General features: G+C 51.0%; 1 protein-coding gene across 2 annotated transcripts; it reads left to right on the top strand.

Annotated features, from left to right (window-relative positions):
* The first annotated feature begins 967 nt into the window (after window positions 1-967).
* On the top strand, window positions 968-21056 carry ADAMTS8 (ADAM metallopeptidase with thrombospondin type 1 motif 8). Of its 2 annotated transcripts, XM_019713971.3 has the most exons (9): window positions 968-1977; window positions 9863-10102; window positions 10935-11070; window positions 11729-11896; window positions 12872-13173; window positions 15158-15341; window positions 17740-17912; window positions 18039-18214; window positions 19863-21056. In XM_019713971.3, exons 1-9 carry the CDS (start codon window positions 1231-1233, stop codon window positions 20431-20433), a joined length of 2697 nt encoding a protein of 898 aa, XP_019569530.3. In that variant the 5' UTR covers window positions 968-1230; the 3' UTR covers window positions 20434-21056. The 2 variants fall into 2 exon arrangements, with proteins under 2 accessions (XP_019569530.3, XP_074177528.2); XM_074321427.2 differs by lacking the exon at window positions 11729-11896 and having other exon boundaries at window positions 1007-1977; window positions 19863-20768.
* Window positions 21057-21620: the final 564 nt, after the last annotated feature.

Genomic DNA, 21620 nt, shown 5'->3' on the forward strand with positions numbered 1-21620 from the left:
CTATACTATTCCTCTCTTTGCATTTCAGTCCCTTCACCTCAGGGAGAGGTGGCAGTGTGGGACAGAATGAATAAACTCTCATACACATTTGTAACCACAGTTGTGGGCAGGTGCCGTGAAAGAGGGCTTGCCACCTTTCATGAAATCCTCTGGGGCAACTGAGCAGTGCTCCAGTCAAGTTTTCAGGGCCAGACATGCAGTTCCTGGTGATCTGCTGCCCTCCTAGGGAAACGCTTGCCTTCCTTCTGGGTGATTCCACTTTGCCAACAACCTCACTTCTAGTAATTTACCCCTGTGCTGGGCTGTACCCCGCCAGCGCACACAGCCCACCCCCAGCCCCATCGGGGAAAGGAGCAGTAACAGAGTCCTTGTTTCCTTAACCAGGTGGTATTTTTCCCCATCCCCAACTTGGGGTGAAAATGTGTTTTTTAGTGGGGTGCATGATTTTAGTATGACCTATCTCACCTCTCTCTTTTGCTTCACAATTAAAAGCTCTGGAACCTTCTCCAAGGGGACCTCTCTTCTACACAATCGGATGCCCAGAGTGGCTGTGATGGGATCCGAATACTGTCGCTGGGGCCAGGGCAGGAGTCACTTCGGAGGACGTGTCCTGGGCACTTGACCTTAAAGGAGGGAACGACTGGGGCCTCCCTAAGGACTCTGCCTGAAGGCCCAGTCCAGCCCTGTAGGAGTTAATGTGGGGCCATGCGTAAAGGGAAGGGGGGAGAGGTGGGGTGGGGAGGGGAGCGAGTCTCGCTGATTCCTGATTAGTGTTACGCTTCATCCCCCAATTGTTTTCCCTCTCCTCTCTCGCTCCCTCTTTTCAGTTTCTCTCTCCGATCCCAGGGGAGGGGAAACGGGAATAGTGAGAGATCAAAAATAAACCTCTTGTGTCAAAGCCGGGAAGGAAGTATAAATACGAAGGGCTCGGCAGCCCACTCGGTGCTTCCCGGGGTGGGGAGGAGGCAGGGGCGGAGGGCGGGCGCGAGCGGCATCAGGCCCAGTTGCTTGCGCTCGACTCCGCGGGCGGGCGGGCGCGGAGGAGCGGGCTGAGCGACCGCAGGGGCCGCCAGGGGACCGCGCCGCCGCCAGGCCCCCACAGGCTGAGTCGCCCAGCGACCTGATTGATTTCCTTTTTCTTGGAGGGAGCGGCCCGGCAGCGTTGCGCCTCCAGCACCTGCCCGCGCCGGGCAGGCTTCTTCCCTCTCGCGCGCCCCAGACGGAGCCCCCATGCCCCGCGCCGCTCCCCGGTGGCCGCCGCTCCTGCTGCTGCTGCTGCTGCTGCTGCCGCCGCTCGCCCGCAGCGCCCCGGCCCGGGCCGGCGCCGGTGGCCCGGCCTCGGAGCTGGTGGTGCCCATGCGGTGGGCGGACGGCGCTGGCAAGCTGGCGCTCCACCTGTCCGCCTTCGGCCAGGGCTTCGTGCTGCGCCTAGCGCCCGACGCCAGCTTCCTGGCTCCCGAGTTCAAGATCCAGCGTCTCGGGAGCTCTGGAGGGGCGGCCGGGGGCGAGCGCGAGCTGCGGGACTGCTTCTTCTCCGGCACCGTGAACAGGGAGCCGGAGTCGCTAGCAGCAGTCAGCCTGTGCGGCGGGCTGACCGGCTCCTTCCTACTGGACGGCGAGGAGTTCACCATCCAGCCGCAGGGCGCGGGGGACTCGCTGCACCGGCCGCACCGCCTGCTGCGCTGGGGATCCGGGGCGCGGCGCGCTCAAGCCCATCCCCTCCCTCGAGGACCCGAGTTTTGGGGGGTGCAGAATGGCAACGGTCAGAGACAGGAGAGAAACCACGAGCGAGAGAAGGACGAGGAGGAGGAGGCAGACGAGGAGGAGGGCGAAGAAGAGGAAGCAGGCGACAGCGAACTGCCACCACCCCTAGGGGCCACGAGTAGGACCAAGCGGTTTGTGTCTGAGGCTCGCTTCGTGGAAACGCTGCTGGTGGCGGATGCGTCCATGGCGGCCTTCTATGGAGCCGGTCTACAGGTAGGAGTCGCTTTGCCCAGAATCCCCCAGTCACCTCCCAGTCTCCAAAGTCTTCCCTTCCCTGTCCCTCTGAGAAAACCCTAAACGTTCTTCGCCCTCCCAAGACCGACCCCAAACAAGGTTCTTCCCTTTCTGAGAAAGCGCAGGAACTGTTTTCTTAACCTCTGACACCTGGGCTACCTACTGCCCCTCCCCGCTATGTCCCTTCCAATTTAGAGTGAAGGTCCAGGACGTTTCCCTCTCTGCTGCTCGCCCCCGTCCCTCCCATCCGAATCTCCTGCAGCACTTGGCAAACTGAACTGAAAGTGTGTTTTTAAAGCACTCCCCACCACCCCGCAGTTGCCTCTCCCAAAATAGATGAAAACTGAACGTTTTGAAAGAACATCCACCTCACCCCCCATTTCTCAGTCCTCTACTGTCTCCAGACCTGAGAGTCTCTCATGGAAAAATGTGGCTATTTCATTCCCCTTGAGTACAGAACTGCAGTTGTCATAAATAAAAGACATTGTTTGGAGGGATTTGAACCTCGAAAGGGGCTGCCCCATTTCTGTGTGCCCAGCTGGTTCTGATCAGGGGGTGTGGACTACCTTGCCAACCTGGCTCTCAGCCCTGCAGGACTTGGAACTGCCAGCATCAGAGTAGAAGGGAGGGGAACAGGATTTCTGCCTGGGGGCTCAGCCCGGGAAACTGAAGCTTCAGTGGAAAGGGAGGGGAGATATGGGAGGATATGAACTCTTTCAGTTACTGTTCCTAGTGGAGCCAGAACTATACTTGGTCCACCCTGGCGGCTCTAAGCCCAGACAACAGTTCTCTAAGCTGAGGCAAGAAAACAGTGCAGGGAATAACCCCTGTAGCCAGATGGTTTCTAACTAGACTCAACGATGGTGCAGATTCAGCAGGAGGTGTCTGTGTCACCCTGGCCCCAGCACCTCCTTCAAGCACCATGTGAAGTGTAGGGGCTGCACTTTCTCTTCCCCTGGGAGCACAGACCCAGTGATGTGTCAGGTAGAAAAGAACTAACCTTCCTGAAGGTCATGGTGCTCTGAAACAGGGATCCTGGCCCCTGCTGCAGCTCAGTTAATGCTTTTTCAGTGATGGCAATCTTGGCCAGGGACCCTATTCTAGGCTCAGTCTGTGCCTGACTGTTGGGGGCACCAAGCCTTTCAGCATCACCCGTGCAGAACAGCCCAGGTGAGGTGCAGTTGGCACTTCTGTTTCTCATCCCATCTTTCTCACTCTGCAATCACTGGGAAATGCATTCTAGATGAACAGATGGGAAGCACTATAGGGTGAGAGGTCCATGTGGCTGCTCTTCTGGCCACTGCCGGGGCCAGTTAAACCTTGGGCAGGCTCCCCTGTGCACTGTGTTCACTTCTCCCTGAGGATGGCAAGGCAGCTGTGAGTCCTCAGGCTGGTCTGCCCCACAGACTTCGGATCTATGCTGACTTAATATCTGTTTCCCTGCCTACCCTGAGAGAGAGGGGAGGCACCACCTGCCTTCTCAGACCACTTTCCCCAAGCAAGTCCTCGAAAGGGTGGCGGGAGAGGCTTCTCCCATCTCCCGTTAGGACCTCCATGCTGGCTACTAGGAGGTTCCATCCGAAAGAGGCTGAAGTACATTCATTGCAAACCAAGAACTGAGATTCTGAGCCCCTGCCCCATACTTGGACCAGGGTCTGACATCTGCCTGAGAGCCAGGAGGTACAAACAACAAGAACATGGAGAAGCAGCAGAAAAAGTAACTATTTGTCTGTCTCCAGAGCCAAAATGTCCTTCCTAATGCTTTCTGACCATCTCACTCTCTGAGTTCTTCATGTAGACACTTAAGATACTGATTATTTGCCTCAAGGCCATACTTGGTCTCTCCAGACACCAAAGCCATGTAGAAACAGGCTCCAGGATGCCCAAACCACTGAAGCAGGAGGCTGGGCTGGGTTTTGCTCCACCGGACAAGTCTGCTTTCTCTTCATAGAGCCACCCAGGAGCTCTACCACCCTCGTATGATGCCTGGCTGGAGGACCGAGCTCATGCTTGTCCCATCCCCTCCCCTTCCACATATATTCACAGACAAGCATCTCTACACCCACCCAGCCTACTTGTGTCAGGAAAGCACATCACAGTGGGTATCAGGCACCTGTGCAGGCTGAGTTCCTCTCCCTGCGGCATCTACTGCTAGATCTTACACCTGAAAGAAAAGTTTTCTCTCAGCTGGACCAGACCTGTCAATTCCCCCTTGATCTCATTGCCTCACAGCGCACCTGTCACATGACTCCTGCTGTCACCATGCTAGGGTGGGGCAGGGACTGAGGCACAGCTGTTTCTATGACTTCCCACTGACCCCTCTGCTCTGACTGCTCACCAGCTGTAAAGATGCCACAGGATGAACTTGAACTTCTTGGTTCAATCCCCTGGGCTTCCTAAACGGGTCCATGAGCTCAGTCAAGGGTGAATGTCAAGTTCTAGTTCCCCAAGACCTTGCCTACCCCAACCCATCTCCCCAAATAGAATCCAGTTCTTTATAAATAACTCTCCCAGGAGTCTCCTGGAGAGATTATTCACAAATATGGAGGCACTTGGGGGTGTCTTAGCAACTGGGGACATGTGGTGAGAGTGAAGAGAAACTTTACCCTCTTGAGGACTTGGATTTCCTCATTTGTGAAGAGAGACACCTAGACTAGGTAATGTGAGGCTGCTTCATGATGAGTCTTCTGGGAAGTTTAGCACTAGGTGGAGAAGCCACTCTGGGTGCGCTCAGTTTGCAGAGTGGTTTCTATGCATCACCTCAGCAGTAATACTTATGAGGGAGGCAGAGGAAGAAAGTCCAACTCTTGTGTGTGACTGTCTCCCGGTCACACAGCTAGTAAGTGAGCGGCAGGGCTGGGTCTGCAACCTAAGTCTCCTGAACCTAGATGCAATGCTCTTTTTATTGTGTCATGCTGTCTTTCTCTCAAGAGTCTGTGACTCTGTGGCCCTGTTTACCCCTGATACTTGTCTGTATTGTGGAAATGGGTCCTTGACTCCAGCAGTCCAAAGATGCCCAGCCAAGTGGGACTCCCAATCCTGAGAAGAAACCAGCGTCAAGGCTGAGAGAAAGAACCAGCCACGCTTGAGGCTGGTCTCACTGTGGAGTGACAATGAAGTTTTCCAGAACTTCATACACTTGAGTTCACTTAATCCCTTGACAGAAGGGCCTCTGCCTCCCACCTTCTTATCTGGTTTCAGAGTGAAGGAGGCCAGACAAAGGGGTCTTTCTGAAAGGAGGGACCACCTCGGAAGAGACCATTAACTCTGTCTGCATCTGGCCGCTGCTTAATTGCTCCCTAGATGAAACCGGAGCAGGAGAGGAGTGAGTCGGGGCTGCACAGCACCCATGCTCAGTATGGGAAATCTGTCCTGCCAGTGGATCAGCTAAAAGCTGAGCTTCTGAATTCTCTTCTCAAAAAGAGGGTCCTAGGAGTGCCACTCACCATTCCCAGAGCAGACGACAGGTTTCCCAAAATGTCAGGCTACTAGCATATGATTTCAGAGAAGGGCTAAGTCACAGCCATTTCATCTCCCCATGACCCATATTGGAGAAAATATTCCACACAAGCCCTAACACTAAAGTGACTATGTATCCCACTTTGCCCAGCACAACCCCGGTTTAGGCCTGTTCTGACATAATTAATAGTATCATCTCTCACTCTCAGAAGTGTCCTGCTGTCGGTAATAACAGAAGCAGGTGCATGCCCCATTCGCTCCATAGCTACCCAAGTCTTCAGAGGTGAGAGACAAGTATTATGTATGTGTGAATTATGTTCTTCCACTGGCAAAAGAATGAGCACTTTCCATCTCTTTTGCCTGCTGCGGTGAGAATGATCAACAATATGAAGTGTTTTCCAAAGAAAATGCCTTAATAATCAAAGATCTTTAATTGCCAATTCCACCTCCCCTGGAAGGTGGGGAGCTGTGCATAAACCATGTCAGGGCAAGCTTGCTAACTTGCATGCTTTGGGTTTGCCTCATCTGTCCTGTAGTTTTCCTTGAGGCAGCAAAGACGGACGGCAGTCAGTGTAGTGATTAAAAGCATAAACTTTGAAGGGTAATAGAAATAACCGAGTGTCTTTGAGCAAGTTACCAATTTCTCTGTACCTCTGTTTCTTCACCAGCAAAATAAGAAGTTATATCAATGTCCTGTCATTGTGCTGAGGATAAAATAAAATATAGAAAGCAGCCAACCCAGTGCCTGACACATAGTAGGTGCTCAAAAAAGCATAGCTGATACTAGAGTTGCCTTTGGTGATGCTATTTGTCAGAATAAGAGGAAATGTGGTCACACGCCATCATAGGCAACCACTGCTGTGTCCGCTCTGCTGTCCCACACAGCTGAGAGGCCTTCCTTTCCAGCTTTCTTGGCTCAGAGTTGCACTGGACTTCTTGTGGTTCTGGTAAGGGTGTGCTTCGGAAAGGTGGCATTGTCCTTGTTGTTTTGAGAACAAGGAGAGATGAAAGACTTCTGTGCAAGACCCTCTCTGCTCCTATTGCTTCTTTCCTTTTCCTTTGCTTCTCCTCTCCTCCTCCCCAGCATAGCTTCAGACTCAGTGAGAGGCTCAGAAGGATAAAAGAAAAAATATGGCACCAGTTGCTGAAGTGAGAGGGTTTCCACATTCTCACGCTTCTTCTCCTTGCCTCTCCCGGGCGTGCTTCACAGAAACGCAGGGGATCCACAGTATGAACAGCAAATGAGCAAAGCATAACAGGTGGTGCTGTGAGCAGAAGGAGCTACTGGAAATGTGCTTGGCCCAGGCCCAGCCTCCCCTAGACTCCCACTCTCGTTGCTTTGACCGCACCAGAGCTCTGAGGTGGGATCTCCTCATTTGTAGCTCAAAGAATCAAAAGGGCTGTGTCCCAGCCAAGTTGGCTAGGACATTTTTTTTTCCAGGTCCTGGGATGCCAACAGAGAAGGAGACGCCCTGAAAGACTCCCTGCCTTCCCTAACAAGAGTTAAGGGCATCAGATGCCCAAGTCACTGAAGAGCAGGGTTGTTTGACCACTGCTGGCCTGGCTGGCCATGGGCTCCATCTGACCTACCTGTGTGGTTGTGGGAGGTTGTCTGCTGGGGCCCCCACTCCCCCAGCAGGGGTGGCATAATCTTACTCACATGCCTCAGCAAGCAGCCTGCACTCATGTGGTGCACAGGGAGGTATAAATAGACACCCGGTGGTGGATCGTGCCATCTGACCTTCTCCTGGATGGCTCCTGGGCCCGCTCCCTGTGGGACTGTAAGTCAGGCCTGCCCTTTTGACCCAGGGGTTTGGCAGAGAATCAGAGGCTCACAGATTCAGGGCCACCCACCCAACCTGGGGCCCAATGATCCTTCCCCCTGGGGAGCTATGAGATGTATTCAAATGTCAGGCATTCCTGCCACTGTTTCTCAGAGGAGCTCACGGTGGGCATGGCGGCCCTTCCTGTCTCCAAAAGTTCAGTGAGACAAAGAAGGAGAGGTAAGCGGGACCAGGATTTGGGATTTTAATTGAAACACAGGGCCACATCGTCCTTGCAGCCCTCTTGCAATAGAAATTATCTTCAGAGATAGCAGCGAGAGGACTTTCTAATGTCCTCCGGTCTAACCCCCTGCCTTGAAGGAAAATGGCTTTCAAGCTGGCTCAGCCCAACAGTTATTCATTCAGTGTTTGGAAATGCTATGAGCCCCCCTAAGGGCAAAGGAGGAAACTCCCTGAAAACCATAGTGTTGGGAAGCCCCTCCCCTGATGCCTCACCCCATCCTTAGTATAGCAGTTTACCCACGTGTGCCTTTGGTTTTCACTGGGGAAGTGGCCATTGCTTGGTGCTCACTCAGCTGCCTTGCCTGAGAGCCTCAGTCTGATCTGCTCAGCTTGAGAACACAGACCCTTCTTAAACCTCAAGTCTTTGATTCTTTCTACTGTGCCTTCTGGGACCAATGCTGAACATCTGGCATCTCTTCTCTTCACACCTTCTTTGTAAAATATAATCTCCCCAATTCTGAGATTATAAAATTGAGACTCAAAGGGAAGTAATCTTGTGAGGAGAGTTGCGGTTGCTTCGGAAGAAATCTCAGGAGTTGGTCCCTGGCCCATCAGACTCTGGCCCTTCCTAGAGCAGGAGACCAGGAGACTCTTTCTGCCCCCAGGGAACAGTGAAGGCCTGGACAGGAAGTAGCCTCAGCAAGCCACCATTCCTCAGCCCTCACCCCCAGTTGCATAATGATGTGATTGCTTTTTCCCCTTAGGAATCCAACTATAGGAGCAAGTGCCAAGTTTTAGCTTTGCTGATAAGATGTTTACATCAGCCTAAACATAGCTAGAGTGCTTGACACGCTCTGTAACCTGCCAATCTCTGTTTGTAGAGCTTACAAAATACCTGGCTTGTTGCCTGTGAGGTGAACAGACAGATCCCATTCACAAATAATGGGCTTCATCTAGAACTCCCACACATGGCCTCAACCGATGGAATGTCCCTCTCTAGCCTTTCAACCCACTTTGCCCTCTTACCACTCCCACCTTCCAGACCACTGGCGAGAAGAAAGGAGATGGTATCCTAGGGGATAGGGAGCTGACAGGAGATGGCATCCTAGGGGATAGGGAGCAGGGGGCAAGTGCGTGGCAGCTCAGCTGGCCACACTCCTGGCTGAAGGCACAAGTGCCTCTGCCCCTTTGTCTCCTCTTCTACAAAATAATCCAAGAGAACTCACTTTTAGAGGTCGCTGACGCAGGAGAAAGAGCTCTAGTGTGGCCTCCTCCAAAGCCCTGGGAGCAGCTGGCAGCCCAGGGACAGGACAGAGGCCAAGCAATAACGTAGACAACTTTATCTGGCCTGGGTGAGACCAAAGGTGTGATCCTAAGCGCCTGAGGCCCCCTGGATTTTCTCAATCCCCAGGCAGAAGGGAATAAACACTTCAGGGCTGTCCAGGCAAAACCCAGAAGGCCAAACGCTGGAAAACTTAATGAGAAGAGTGTGGCCCTCAGAGACAGACAGACAGACAGGCCTGGGCTGCATCCTGGTTTGAAGAGTTGTGTGGCCTTAGACAAGTTGTCTAACTTGTGTGACTCCACCTCCTCATTCGTAAAATGGGGATTACAATACCTACTTCACAGGGTCGTTTTGAGCATATAATGAGATGACAAATGTAAAGTGTGGGCCCTGTACCTGGGACAAAGTAGCTATTGTTAGTCATTATTATTAGAGCAAAGTTTTCAGGGTTAACATTCCCGTCCGGAAGAGTAGCAGTCACCCCAGCAGACATCAGAAAAGTGCTCTGGTGGATTCTAAGAAGGACATTGTACTAACCTTGAACACTCAGATAATTGCTACTGGGCTGAGAATGGAGAAGGAATGGGATGGCTGGCAGGAGACAGTTGGTGTTAAGGTCAAGGCAGAATAACCACTGCTGTCCAGTAAAACTTTCTGTGATGATGGAACATTCTGTGTGCTCAGTCCTATACAGTAGCCACGAACCATAGGTGGCTATTGATGCATTTGAAATGTCATCAGTGTGACAGGGCAGCTGTAATTTTGATTTTATTGAACTTTAATTAATTTTTATTTACATAGCCATATGTGCCTGCTCAAGATGTTAAATGCATGCACAAGCTTTGGAGCCAGGTGGGCTGAGTTCAGATGTTGGCTATGCACTCATCAGATCTGTGATCTTGAGCCAGCTACTGAGACTCAATTTTCCTTTATGTAAAATGAAGGGAAGTAGTGCCAGGACCTTGGGGGTGTGAGTTTTCAGCAAGATACCGTTTATCAGACCCTCAGCACAGAGCAGGGCACATGGGATGTATAGCAAGGAATGATGACCATGGACAGGCAACGGGCCAGGATATTGAACCCTTCACTCTTCCTATTCCCTCCTTCCCGACAGAACCATATCCTGACACTAATGTCCGTGGCGGCCCGCATCTACAAGCACCCCAGCATTAGGAACGCCATCAACCTGGTGGTAGTGAAAGTGCTGATAGTGGAAGATGAGAAATGGGGCCCAGAAGTGTCTGACAATGGTGGGCTTACACTGCGCAACTTCTGCAACTGGCAACGGCGTTTCAACCAGCCCAGCGACCGGCATCCAGAGCACTTTGACACAGCCATTCTGCTCACCAGACAGGTCTGTGAGCGGGCTCCGGAAACCCCAGGGAGGAAGGGAGGCAGGGTGGGCAGATCAAAAGGAGGACCACTAGGCCTGCCCAAACATGGGCAATGTCTCCCTGCTGGCCCCAGCTGGACGCCAGGAGCCTCATGTGTGGAATGATGAGGAGGAGGTTATGAGGATAAGTGTGAGGTATTTGCAAGGGAAGGAGAGGAATCTTGTAAGGGCTCTTTTCCAAACGTTTGTGACCAGCTGTCTACTGAGGTCATAACAAGAAGAAATGGGCTTACGCTGCCCAATGAGAGATGTGGAGCTGGAATTAAGAGAGGCAGCCCATCTACAATGGTTGTTAAACATAGAAACATAGGAGCAGGTAACCAGGGGGTTAACCCCCAAGATTTCCCCAAATAAGGAGGCTACCCACCTATCAGATGTGATTGAAACCAGCAGCTTCTGGAAGGCTAGAGAGTGTACTAATGTGCACCAGGGCCTGTTTACTCCTGTCCTCACAACACCCTCACTAGGCAAGTCCAGTTGTCAGCCCATTTTACAGCTGAAGAAACTAGGCATGAAGCAGCACACGGTGGCAGCACCCATAGTCAAGCCCAGGCAGTCTTGCTGTGGGGTCAGTATCCTTAACCATTGTGCTGTCCTGCCTCCCAAAACAAGCTGCCCAAGTCCCAGCCAGCCCTAGGACATGTCAACGCAGAAAGAGAAACAGGCGTCTTCCCTATTTGGGAAGAAATAGGGCTTTTGGCTTAAAATGTTTCCTTTGACTCAGAAGGAGCAGGAATAGGAAGGTGTTCTGTTCCGTGTCTGTTCTTACACTCTCGCTCTCTCTGCCACGCAGAACTTCTGTGGGAAGGAGGGGATGTGTGACACCCTGGGCGTGGCAGACATCGGCACAATCTGTGACCCCAACAAGAGCTGCTCTGTGATCGAGGACGAGGGGCTCCAGGCAGCCTACACTCTGGCCCATGAGCTAGGTAAGCGCTGCCCTGCCCAAGACTACTCTGTTGTGTCAGAGGGAAGAGCCTCTTCCAAACCCAGGTGCACGCAGGTGCTAAGGGATATGCAGCCCCTCACATTTAGCCAATTTCCTCTCATAATTCTGACAGAGTAATTGCATGCAAATAGATATTGTGCTTTCTCCATTCCCACCCTGAGCATAAGGCCAGATGATCAAAATAGTGGCCTGGACCATCGTCAGAGTTCACCAGGAAAATGCCAAAACATGAAGCAAATACTCAGGCAAAGTTGTGATGCTGTAAGTGGTGAGAATTCTGGAAAGATTAATTGTCAAGAAAGCTCTGTGTAAGCAAGCGAATATAGGGGTGAATGAGTTTAGGACAGGCTGAGGCAGAAAATAAAGGGATATCAGTGTTCCTCGGTACTCTGAGAAAGCATCCTGGAAGGGAAAAGCCCAGAGGGCAGCCCGAAACAAAAATCTTTAAGGAAAAAGGGGAGGATGGTTCCCATGAGGAGCTAGTGACTGGTCTTCTGTCAGTAGAGTGCCACTCTGTCGCAAGAGAGAGAGAAGGCGTGCTGGGCCACGTTGGGAGCCCTCTGAGCAACGTAGGGAGGGCTACAAAGTAATGGAAGGAAGCCATTAGTGTTGACTGTGGGTCCCCTCTCCATCCCCAGGGCACGTCCTCAGCATGCCCCACGATGACTCCAAGCCCTGTGCACGGATCTTTGGGCCCATGGGCAAGCACCACATGATGGCACCCCTCTTCGTCCACCTAAACAAGACTCTGCCCTGGTCTCCTTGCAGTGCCATGTACCTCACGGAGCTCCTGGATGGTGGGCATGGTAGGCATCCCTCAAGCTTCTCCCTGGCCAGCTGCTGGAGGTTGAGCGCTGCCCGGCCGGCCTCCTTAGATCACTGTAGGCTCCTGTGCTGTTTGTGGCTGAGCTCCATCGCAATGCATTATAGCCATTGAGGGTCAGAAGAGACTTCCAAGATGTGTCTCTCACCCAGCCTCCCATGCCATGGCTTCTTACCATTTCCACAAAGCATGCTCTTCCTTGCCCCATCTTCCAGCGGCCTGAGAGCAGGACTAATTTAGCTTGTAGTCACAAAGCATGTGGAATTAGTCTGAGAAGGTTTGTCTGGAGGAAGTGAGTTTGAACAGAGCTTGAAGGAACGGAAGACTGTAGGACAGAGGAGAGAAGGGAGTGTTCCATCTTTAGTGGTACATCGTATGATAGCTTAGAAATAGCAAAGAGGCCAGGGACTAGTCATGTGAGAGCAAGGAGTAAGGGGTGGGGTGCGATTGGGGTGGTATGCCTGGTTAAAATAGCTTGATTTGTGGAGTAAATCAGTGAAAACACAATTTAGTCTTGATTCTTCTCATTGAAGGAGGCAGGGACACATATAATACAAAAATAATAGATTATCCAACGGTACTTTGGCTTTATTTTGCATACCATGGTTTTTAAGAGCTCATTTACACCCCCAATTATATTACGATGATGTAGATTAGTATTACAGTTCACTGGCATTCCCTAGGTAAACACTGAATACATACAAGTATAGATGTTCTGGATAACAAAAGAAACTCAATCCTAAAAAAAAAAAAAAATTGTCAACTGATAGTCAAAAACTGGAAAAGCCCTATATAGATGATCTGTGTTGACAGGTTTTAGATTGAGGTTAAGGAACTCATGATGTCCAGACCTCAAGCCCCATTGATAGGAATTTAAAGGGAATGTGGGAACAATGGAGAGCTGAGAGATGTAAACTCCGGCCGTTAATCTTATTCCTCTGCTTCTTCCATTTCTCAGGAGACTGTCTCCTCGACGCTCCCACCTCAGCCCTGCCCCTCCCAACAGACCTCCCGGGCCGCAGGGCCCTCTATGAGCTGGACCAGCAGTGCAAGCAGATCTTTGGGCTGGGATTCCGCCACTGCCCCAACACCTCTGCACAGGACATCTGCTCCCAGCTCTGGTGCCACATGGATGGCGCTGAGCCCCTTTGCCACACAAAGAATGGCAGTCTGCCCTGGGCTGATGGGACGCCCTGTGGGCCTGGGCACCTCTGCTGGGATGGCAACTGTCTGCCTGAGGAGGAAGTGGAGAGGCCCAAGGTCAGAGACGGCCACGTTAGGGAGAGGGGAGGCTGGGAGGAGGGCTAGTTTCAAGGAGGAAACCACACTTGAGAACTTTGAACTAAGATACTCTGGGCCAGGCTGCAACTATGACTTCTAAGTAACAAACAAAGCAAAGCGTATTTATCCAAACGCAAGAGGAGCCTTTTGAGGCTGTATTCATATTGGATGGATGACGCTACCGGTGCTCCGGGTATTTGGGGAACTCCCACTGTTAGAATTGCTTTTGAGCTGACTTGAAGGCTTGTGAAGGTTGGTGATGATTGTGAAACACTCCAGCACAAAGACCAGAACATGGGCACTCAATAAACGGAAGCCATTCTGAATTCTATTATAAACAGATAAAGTAACTCAGAAGAGGAACATTCAATCAAAGGAGGGAAAAGTATTCATATCCTACCCATGTCTGAGTCATAAATAGAGTTCAAGGGAATAAGACTAATTATGGGAATTCCATACTCAAAGAGGAGGAGGGAGGAGGAATCAGAACCACCTCTGACAGGCAAAGAAAACTTGGCCCAGGACAGAATAAATGTGCAACAAAAACCAAGGCAATGCCACTGAGAGTTTTAAATGATTCGCTTCTTGCTCTGCTCTTAATACTTCCAAACTGTGAGGCGGATCACATTTCTCTTGCTGGGAGTCACTGAGCCATCCCTATGAAATGGAATCCACTGAATTGCGCAGCCTGGTCCCGGCCCAGCATTGAATCACCAGGGTGGCCTGAGCACCAGGGCTGTCCTCAGTGGTGTGTCCTTTGCACTGAGTCTCAGGAACCTGCTGGGGCCAGGTAAGCCCCACACTCGTTCTAAGCCTGAGCCGGGGCAGGATTCACGTCTTTATCCTCAGCCGCCTCCCATTCAGACATGGAGCTTCTCTTCTAGGTGTCACTCTCTCCTGTAGCGTGCGCTTCACACATCACTGAGGGCAGAGGGTCCATCCAGTGTCCCCGGCACCAGAGCCAATCTCAGTGCAGGGAGAGGTTGACATAAGGTGTTCATAGGATGCTATTTATCATCTATTTTTAAAGGGAAAGGACACATCATAAAATACTATGTATGACAGAATCACATCTGTGTAAAATAAAATCACTACATCTTTATGATTATATATCCAGAGCAAGAGTATGAAACGATATTGATGCAAATCACGTCAATGGTTTTATCTGGGTAGTGATTTTTTTTTTAAGTGCTACTTTCTTGTTTTCTACTTTTCTAAAGTTTTCATTTTTCATATGAGCAAATATTATTTTGTAATTTAGAAAATTTTTCATTTTGAAAACTCTATGAACCCACCAAGGGCAAAGCTTTGTTCTCACAGGTCTGTTGTAAAGTTGGAAGCAGCTGTCTTTATTTTCCAGGCATCATCTGACCACCGAACTGGTAGCTGGTAGCTGGTAGACTAGCGGCAACACCTCTCAGTGGTTATTCCTTAGACCAGGACTTACTTCTCAACTTCAGTGGTAGTGACATTGAAAGCATAAGTCTTGGCCGTAGGGGGCTGTCTTGTTCATTGTTGGATGTTCATTGTTAGATGTGTCGCAGCACCCTTGTCCTCTACCCACTAGAGGCCTGCAGCATATGCCCTCTCCAGTTGTGACAACAAAAATGTCTCCAGACACTTTCAAATGTCCCCAAAGGACAAAACTGCCCCCGATGGAGAACTGCTGCATGAGACCCAATCTTATTTTCACAAAAGAGTTTCATTCAACAACTAAAGTTGAGCACCTTACTGAGGGCAAGGCACTGTTTTAGATGCTGACTGGGCAGTGAGCCGTGAGCAAGTCTAGCACAGCCTCTGTGTTCACAAAGCCGATAACCAAGCAGGCCACACAGTCATGAAACAAATGATTAAGGCAGTTTGCTGAACTCCATGCTCCAGGATGAGCAAAACTAGGTAAAGGAGTCAGGGCCGTGGTCGCCTGTCACACCTCAGCTCCTGACTGTGGCCTTGTGTGTTGCAGGCCGTGGTGGACGGAGGCTGGGCTCCCTGGGGACCCTGGGGAGAATGTTCCCGGACGTGCGGAGGAGGAGTACAGTTCTCATACCGTGAGTGCAAGGACCCTGAGCCTCAGAATGGAGGAAGATACTGCTTGGGTCGGAGAGCCAAGTACCAGTCATGCCACACGGAGGAATGCCCCCCTGATGGTAATCGCCACTTATGGCCACACCTGCCAGAGCAACTGCTCTTGTTGCTGCTGCAGATCCGCAGAGGAGTAGGGTGGTCTCCCAAGATGCAGAGCTATCCTGTGAGCCAGACATAAATGTGCTCTGCAAGACACCAAGTTTGGGGGCAGCGCTTAGAGACCTGGGACAGCTCTCATTGTGCTGGGAGAGCGTGGCAAAGTCAAGGACAGGAATTGCCCTGGTGTTCTAAGATGTGGAGACAGAGGACGTCACTCCCAACCAAACTTACTTTGGAGGGGAGAGGGCTTACAGTGGGGGCTAGTGTCTAGGATGGTAATCCTCCTGGAGGCATCTCAACCCTCATCTGTGTGTAGAATGGAAGTATTTTCCAAAGCAGTGTCAGAGCCAAACCTCCAATGTCTTTCCAGCCAACATGCAGCCCATGGTGGAGGGAGGACCTCCGAATCTGATTCTAGTGCACATTCCTTCGGAGAAGAGTTGCCCATGTTCCCTTGGGGCCATGGCAACTGCCTGATGGAAACTTCCCAGGAAGCAACACCACCTCTACCTTCCTTGGCATATTCTGACCTGCTAGAAAGCACATGTATTAAGTCAGAGACAGGAAAGGACAGCAGCCGAGCTGGTGAGAGGGAGTCATTAGAAGATTTCTCCCTACCATCTTATTTATCTCCCCTCTGTGCGGCTCCGGGAAGTATTGGCAAGCAGCAAGAGACAAGCAGAGCTTTAAAATAGATTCATCCAAATTCAAAGACTCATTGGCATTGAGTTAGTGTCTAATGGGGGGGTCTGTAGGTTTTACAGCTTTGCAAGATGGAAGGCTCAGCCATGGCAGGAGGCTCTAGAAAACGTGCCCCAGAATTGCGAGTTTGCCAGTGTACAGGTGAAGCAATGCCTGGCACTGCAACAGTTTGCCAGGTAGACACGGACAATAGGTGATACCATGATTTCAGATGCATGAGGATGCGCCATCTCAATTAACAAGTGTTGTTAATGCCTCTTGTGTGGCTAGAACTATAATAGATGTTATAACTGACATAAAAAATGCAGAGAGCATGGTCTCTGTCCTCGAAGAACATACAGTCTAACTAGAGATCCAAACGCCTCTTACAAAGCAAGTAAAACTTAATCTGTGAAGTACAGACCCCAGGCTTACTAGGAATTCAGAGCAAGAAAAGGCTGGACTAGTCAAAAGCTTCCCAGGGAATGAGGGCTCAGTCTTGAGGGACTGAGATGGTGATGAGGTGTGGGAGGATGTGCCAGGAGAGGGGGAGGTTTGAGAGGGGCTATGATTCGCTCAGGTGGAGTCCAGCAGAACGTACCAGCATTTCAAGGCCAGACCACAAAGGTCCATGAAAGCTAAAATGGCAAGTCACCTGGGAAGTGTTTTCAAACACAGAGGCCCAGACTCCTCAGATGTACTGAATCAGTCTCATGAGTGGGGCATGGCCATCTGTATTTCGAAAACCCTTCACAGGCCATGCAGCTGTACAGCTAAGCTGGAGAACCTCAGTAGTAAGTGCAGCTTAAATTTCAGGGTTGTGGGGAAAAAATCCCAAACATGTCTTACTGCAGACAGATTGTTCTGGAAGCAGCATGCAGCAGGATGGGAGAGGAGACAGCTGTGTGTAGGAAGCTGGGCACTTGGTCCCGCGTGAAGCCAGGAGACCTCAGCTTGTGAGAGGGGGACTGAGGTGGTGAGAGTGGGATGAAGACATTAAAATCACAGATTGTTCTGAATACAGCAGGACTTAATGACAGGTTGGAAATAGTGCATGTAGATGCTCAAATGTTCAGGCTCAGACTGGAACGTGGTGGGCTCACCACATGAAAATCAAGTCAGCTAATGGAGGAACTGTACGGAGTTGGGCTGTGCTGAGCTGGAAGTGATCACAGCACCTGCAAATGGAGTCCCCCATAGACACCCAGAATCATAGCACGTGAGATGTGGCGCAAGATTCAGAGCTGGAGCTGTAGATCTAGGAGTCCGTGTCCACTGTCACCAAGGAAGTCAAGTTAGATCACAAGAGCAGAGGCCTGAAGACATAGTTCCATGCATCATTCTGTGCTTTCCAAGCCTGCTAAATGTTCCCCTGTTCCCACCTAAGTTTATTCGTCTGTAAAACAGAATGCATATCTTCCCCAGATGGAAAGGATATTTATCCCAGAAAGCCCAGCTGAAGCTGGATGCTCTTTTCCTTGCCCCTGTGAGTAAGGGTACATGTGGGCCTCGGTCAGGTGTGTCTAGCAATGCTGGGCCCAGACGACATGGGACCTGTGTCCTGGGGTTGGGTTAAAACCAGGAGCAAGAAAGGTGCCTTGAATACAAGCATTTTTCCAGTCAGATCCTCCCTTTTTCAGCACAGCATGTTAACGCCATACTGTTTCTTACTCTTTTTAGGGAAAAGCTTCCGGGAGCAGCAGTGTGAGAAGTATAATGCCTACAATTACACTGACATGGATGGGAACCTCCTGCAGTGGGTCCCCAAATACTCAGGGGTGTCCCCCCGGGATCGTTGCAAGTTATTCTGCCGAGCCCGCGGGAGGAGTGAGTTCAAAGTGTTTGAGGCCAAGGTAAGCATCGTCCTGGAACTCAGATCCACAGATGAGGAGGAAGGTCACCTACCACCCTCCTTGCGCTGCCTCTGTGCCTTCCATACCCTCTCTTACCTTCCCTTCCTTTCCCTTCACCTGCTATAGGTGATCGACGGCACCCTGTGTGGGCCAGAGACTCTGGCCATCTGTGTCCACGGTCAGTGTGTCAAAGCTGGCTGTGACCACGTGGTGGACTCACCTAGGAAGCTGGACAAATGTGGAGTGTGTGGGGGCAAAGGCAATTCATGCAGGAAGGTCTCCGGTTCCCTCAACCCTTCCAGGTGAGACTCCCAGTAGTTAGGTACCAAGGTGGAAGAGCAGACAGGCTTTGGAATCACGTCAGTCTAGGTTTGAATTGTGGCTGCTACTTAGTACCCACGGAGTACTGAGCATTCATTTCTTGGTAAAATGTCGGCAGTCCTCTGAATCTCAGAGTCATTGTAAGGAGTTGGAAGATGGGAGGCAGAGCCCTCAGCACAGGGCCTGGCCCATACCATAGAGAGGACCGTGCTCAGGGCAGCCAGAGGCCACATGGACAGGGACGGATCACCTCTGAGTCAATCGGCAATAGAGTTACATTGAGTAAACGGGACCTTCGCCAGAAAGCAGCTCTTCCAGGCTTCTTTTGGGAAGGACCTCTCCCCAAACACCTGGCGAGTCTCTCCTACCTGCAGGTGGATCTTCAGAGAAAGGGCTACACGGGAGGGGGCCCTCAGCCCCTCAGTGCCTTCACAAGTCTGAGAACTCCAGATGCATTTTCATAGCTTAATACCCTACGTTCATAAAGCTCTAGTATTTGTTTGAGTGCTTTTGCTTCTGTGGCCTTGTGTGATTCCTAAAATAAGACTCTGCGGTGGGGAAGGCCAACACTATTATTCCCCGTGCACAGAAGAAGAAGCTAAGGCATGAAAAAATTACATGACTCCTCTAAGGTCACACTGATAGTTAATGACAGCCAGAAGAGAACCTAGGTTTCTTCATTTCTAAACATTCTTCCTCCTGCCCTTCCTGCACATCCTAGAGCGGAAGGGCTAGGGCAGGTGTTGTGCAGGCACACTAGGCCCTCTGCCTCTCTCCCTCATCGCATCAGGCTCAGAGAACAGAATCAGCCCCTGGCAGACAACTGGCCCCAGCGGGGCGTAAGGCAGAATAGTGAAGAACCAACTGACTGACTGTGTTCCTCAGTCCTTTTCACTTTTTTCCCAGCCTGTGAAATGCAAATGCTTTCACCCTAGATGCCAAGAATAAGAACTAAGGTTTCTCTAGCCCTCATAAAGCCCTGGACCTACAACAGAGATGAAACATTTTTCCAAAACAGCATCCTAGCCCCCCAGAAGCACAGTTCATGGTGTCTGGGCATACCCAGAAGATGGATCCTCAGAAGCAGGATATATCGCCCTCGTTCCTGCCCTAGAGCCATATTAACCAAATGCTAGGAACTGATTGAGTCTAAGAGGTGGAATGAGGTGTCAGATTTTGGAATGTATGTGTCAAACAGATTTTCCCACGTGGGTTTGAGCTCTGGGTATGAAAGTGGCCAAGAAAAGTTTTATACTAACGCAAAGAACTAAATGTGTTTGAGATCTCACTTGAGCCAAGAACTGCCAGGTTTGGCAGCCTTGACGCAGCTTTTCAAACTCTTCTGGGCTGCCTTCCTCCCTCTGCTATTGTGAATACCCACACATCTAAACTCCTCAGCCCCAATATTTGAAATAGAGTTGCCAGGCATAGCAAAAGCCTATGAAAAGCCCAATGTATGAAACATTCCTGTCATCCTCGGCTGCTAATTTATTTAGAACTTTGAGGCAACTGCATAATAATTTGCTAGTGGTTTTCATCTGCCAGCCCCTGTCACCAGCAGGTTAACTTCCTTAAGCTCTGGGCTGGGAAGCCACTTGTCCTAAGGGTGTCTTTCTGTTCCAATCCTAGTTATGGCTACAACGACATTGTCACCATCCCAGCTGGTGCCACAAACATTGATGTGAAACAGCGGAGCCACCCAGGGGTCCAGAACGATGGCAACTACCTGGCACTGAAGACCGCCGATGGACAGTACCTACTCAACGGGAACCTGGCCATCTCTGCCATAGAGCAGGACATCTTGGTGAAGGGGACCATCCTGAAGTACAGTGGTTCCATTGCCACCCTGGAGCGGCTGCAGAGCTTCCGGCCCCTGCCTGAGCCGCTGATCGTGCAGCTCCTGACAGTGCCTGGTGAGCTCTTTCCTCCCAAAGTCAAATATACCTTCTTTGTTCCTAACGACGTGAACTTCAGAATACAGAACAGCAAAGAGAAAGCCACCACCAACGTCATCCAGCCCCTGCTCAATGCACAATGGGTCCTGGGGGACTGGTCTGAGTGCTCGAGCAGCTGCGGAGCTGGCTGGCAGCGGCGGACTGTGGAGTGCCAGGATTCCAGCGGCCAGACCTCCACCACCTGCAACAAGGCTCTGAAACCGGAGGATGCCAAGCCCTGTGGAAGCCAGCCATGCCCCCTCTGACCCAGTGGAGGATGGCCAGTCTTGTGCTCCTGGATTCGGAGTGCTGGGGTGCAGATTAGTATACCCACTGTGGTAACCCTACATGTAGAGGTGGCAGGCCAACCCAGTTCTCCCATTGCCACGGCCCCTCCAGCAGGGCATGAATTCATAAGGGGAGGAGAAGAGAGGATGGGACAACAGATCCTAATGTCTGCTTTCTAGTGGGTGGGACCTTGCTTGAGTTCAAGCAGAGGACACAGATTAAAAGGTAAAAAGTGCACTTGTTGACCCAAACAGGAGACTCAGTCAGCCTGTTTGCAAAGGACTAGCAAAGTTAAATGAAAAAAAAAAAAAAATTGTTTTCTATTTGGTTTCCCCGAAAAATAATCTACCTCAGAGGGGAAAAAATTCATCCAAGAGAAGTGTGGGGTGGGGGTCAATGGCAAATGTCAAAGCAAGCTCTGTAGCTGCGCCCCTGAGCAGGCTTCAGAAGTGACCATGACTCTCTTCAGTATTAAAGTCCATCGCCTAAAGGGCTGCAGGGCTGTGGACAGCCACCTGTTCTCAGGCTTCCCCCTGCAGGGGTGGATCCATTTCAAGTATTTATGCAAATGTGTCTGAACTAAAGTGTGATCTTGTGCCAATGTAGTGGTCTGGTCTGGTTCAGTATTTCTTTGGAAAGGGCAGGGGATCCAGAGCCCAAGGACAGAAGCTAAAACTCAGTCAGCTGACCTTGAACACACAGGGAAGCGGGCACCTTGCCTGCCTGAGTCTCTTCAGGCTTTCCTCCCGGGTTCTCAGGTGCCAGCTGAATCCAGCTCATTGGGGCAACTCTACATTTGCATAATGAAGTAGTTACGCAGCTGACTGGTTCTCAAACTTTAGTGGGCATTAGGATCATCTAGAGGGCTTCATAAAACACAGATTGCTGGGCCCCACCCCCATAGTTTCTGATTCAGCGGGTCCTAGGTGGGGCCTGAGAGTCTGCATTTCCAAGCTCCCAGGGGATGTGAAGGCTGCTGGTCTGGGGGCCACGCATTGCGAACCACTGCTCTAGTAGAAACCTCCAACTCAGAGGAATAGTGGCTATGCAATGCCTCTGGGCTCGTTTTTCTTGAGAAAGACTATCCCCTGCCCCTCTGCATGCGTCCCCATCCTCACTTTTACCCGCTGACCAGCTGGAGATAGCAAGAGTCTCTTAGGATCTG

Source organism: Rhinolophus sinicus, chromosome 9, assembly GCF_057876585.1.
Source record: "Rhinolophus sinicus isolate RSI-liver-muscle chromosome 9, RSI-T2T, whole genome shotgun sequence".
Lineage (NCBI taxonomy): Eukaryota > Metazoa > Chordata > Mammalia > Chiroptera > Rhinolophidae > Rhinolophus > Rhinolophus sinicus.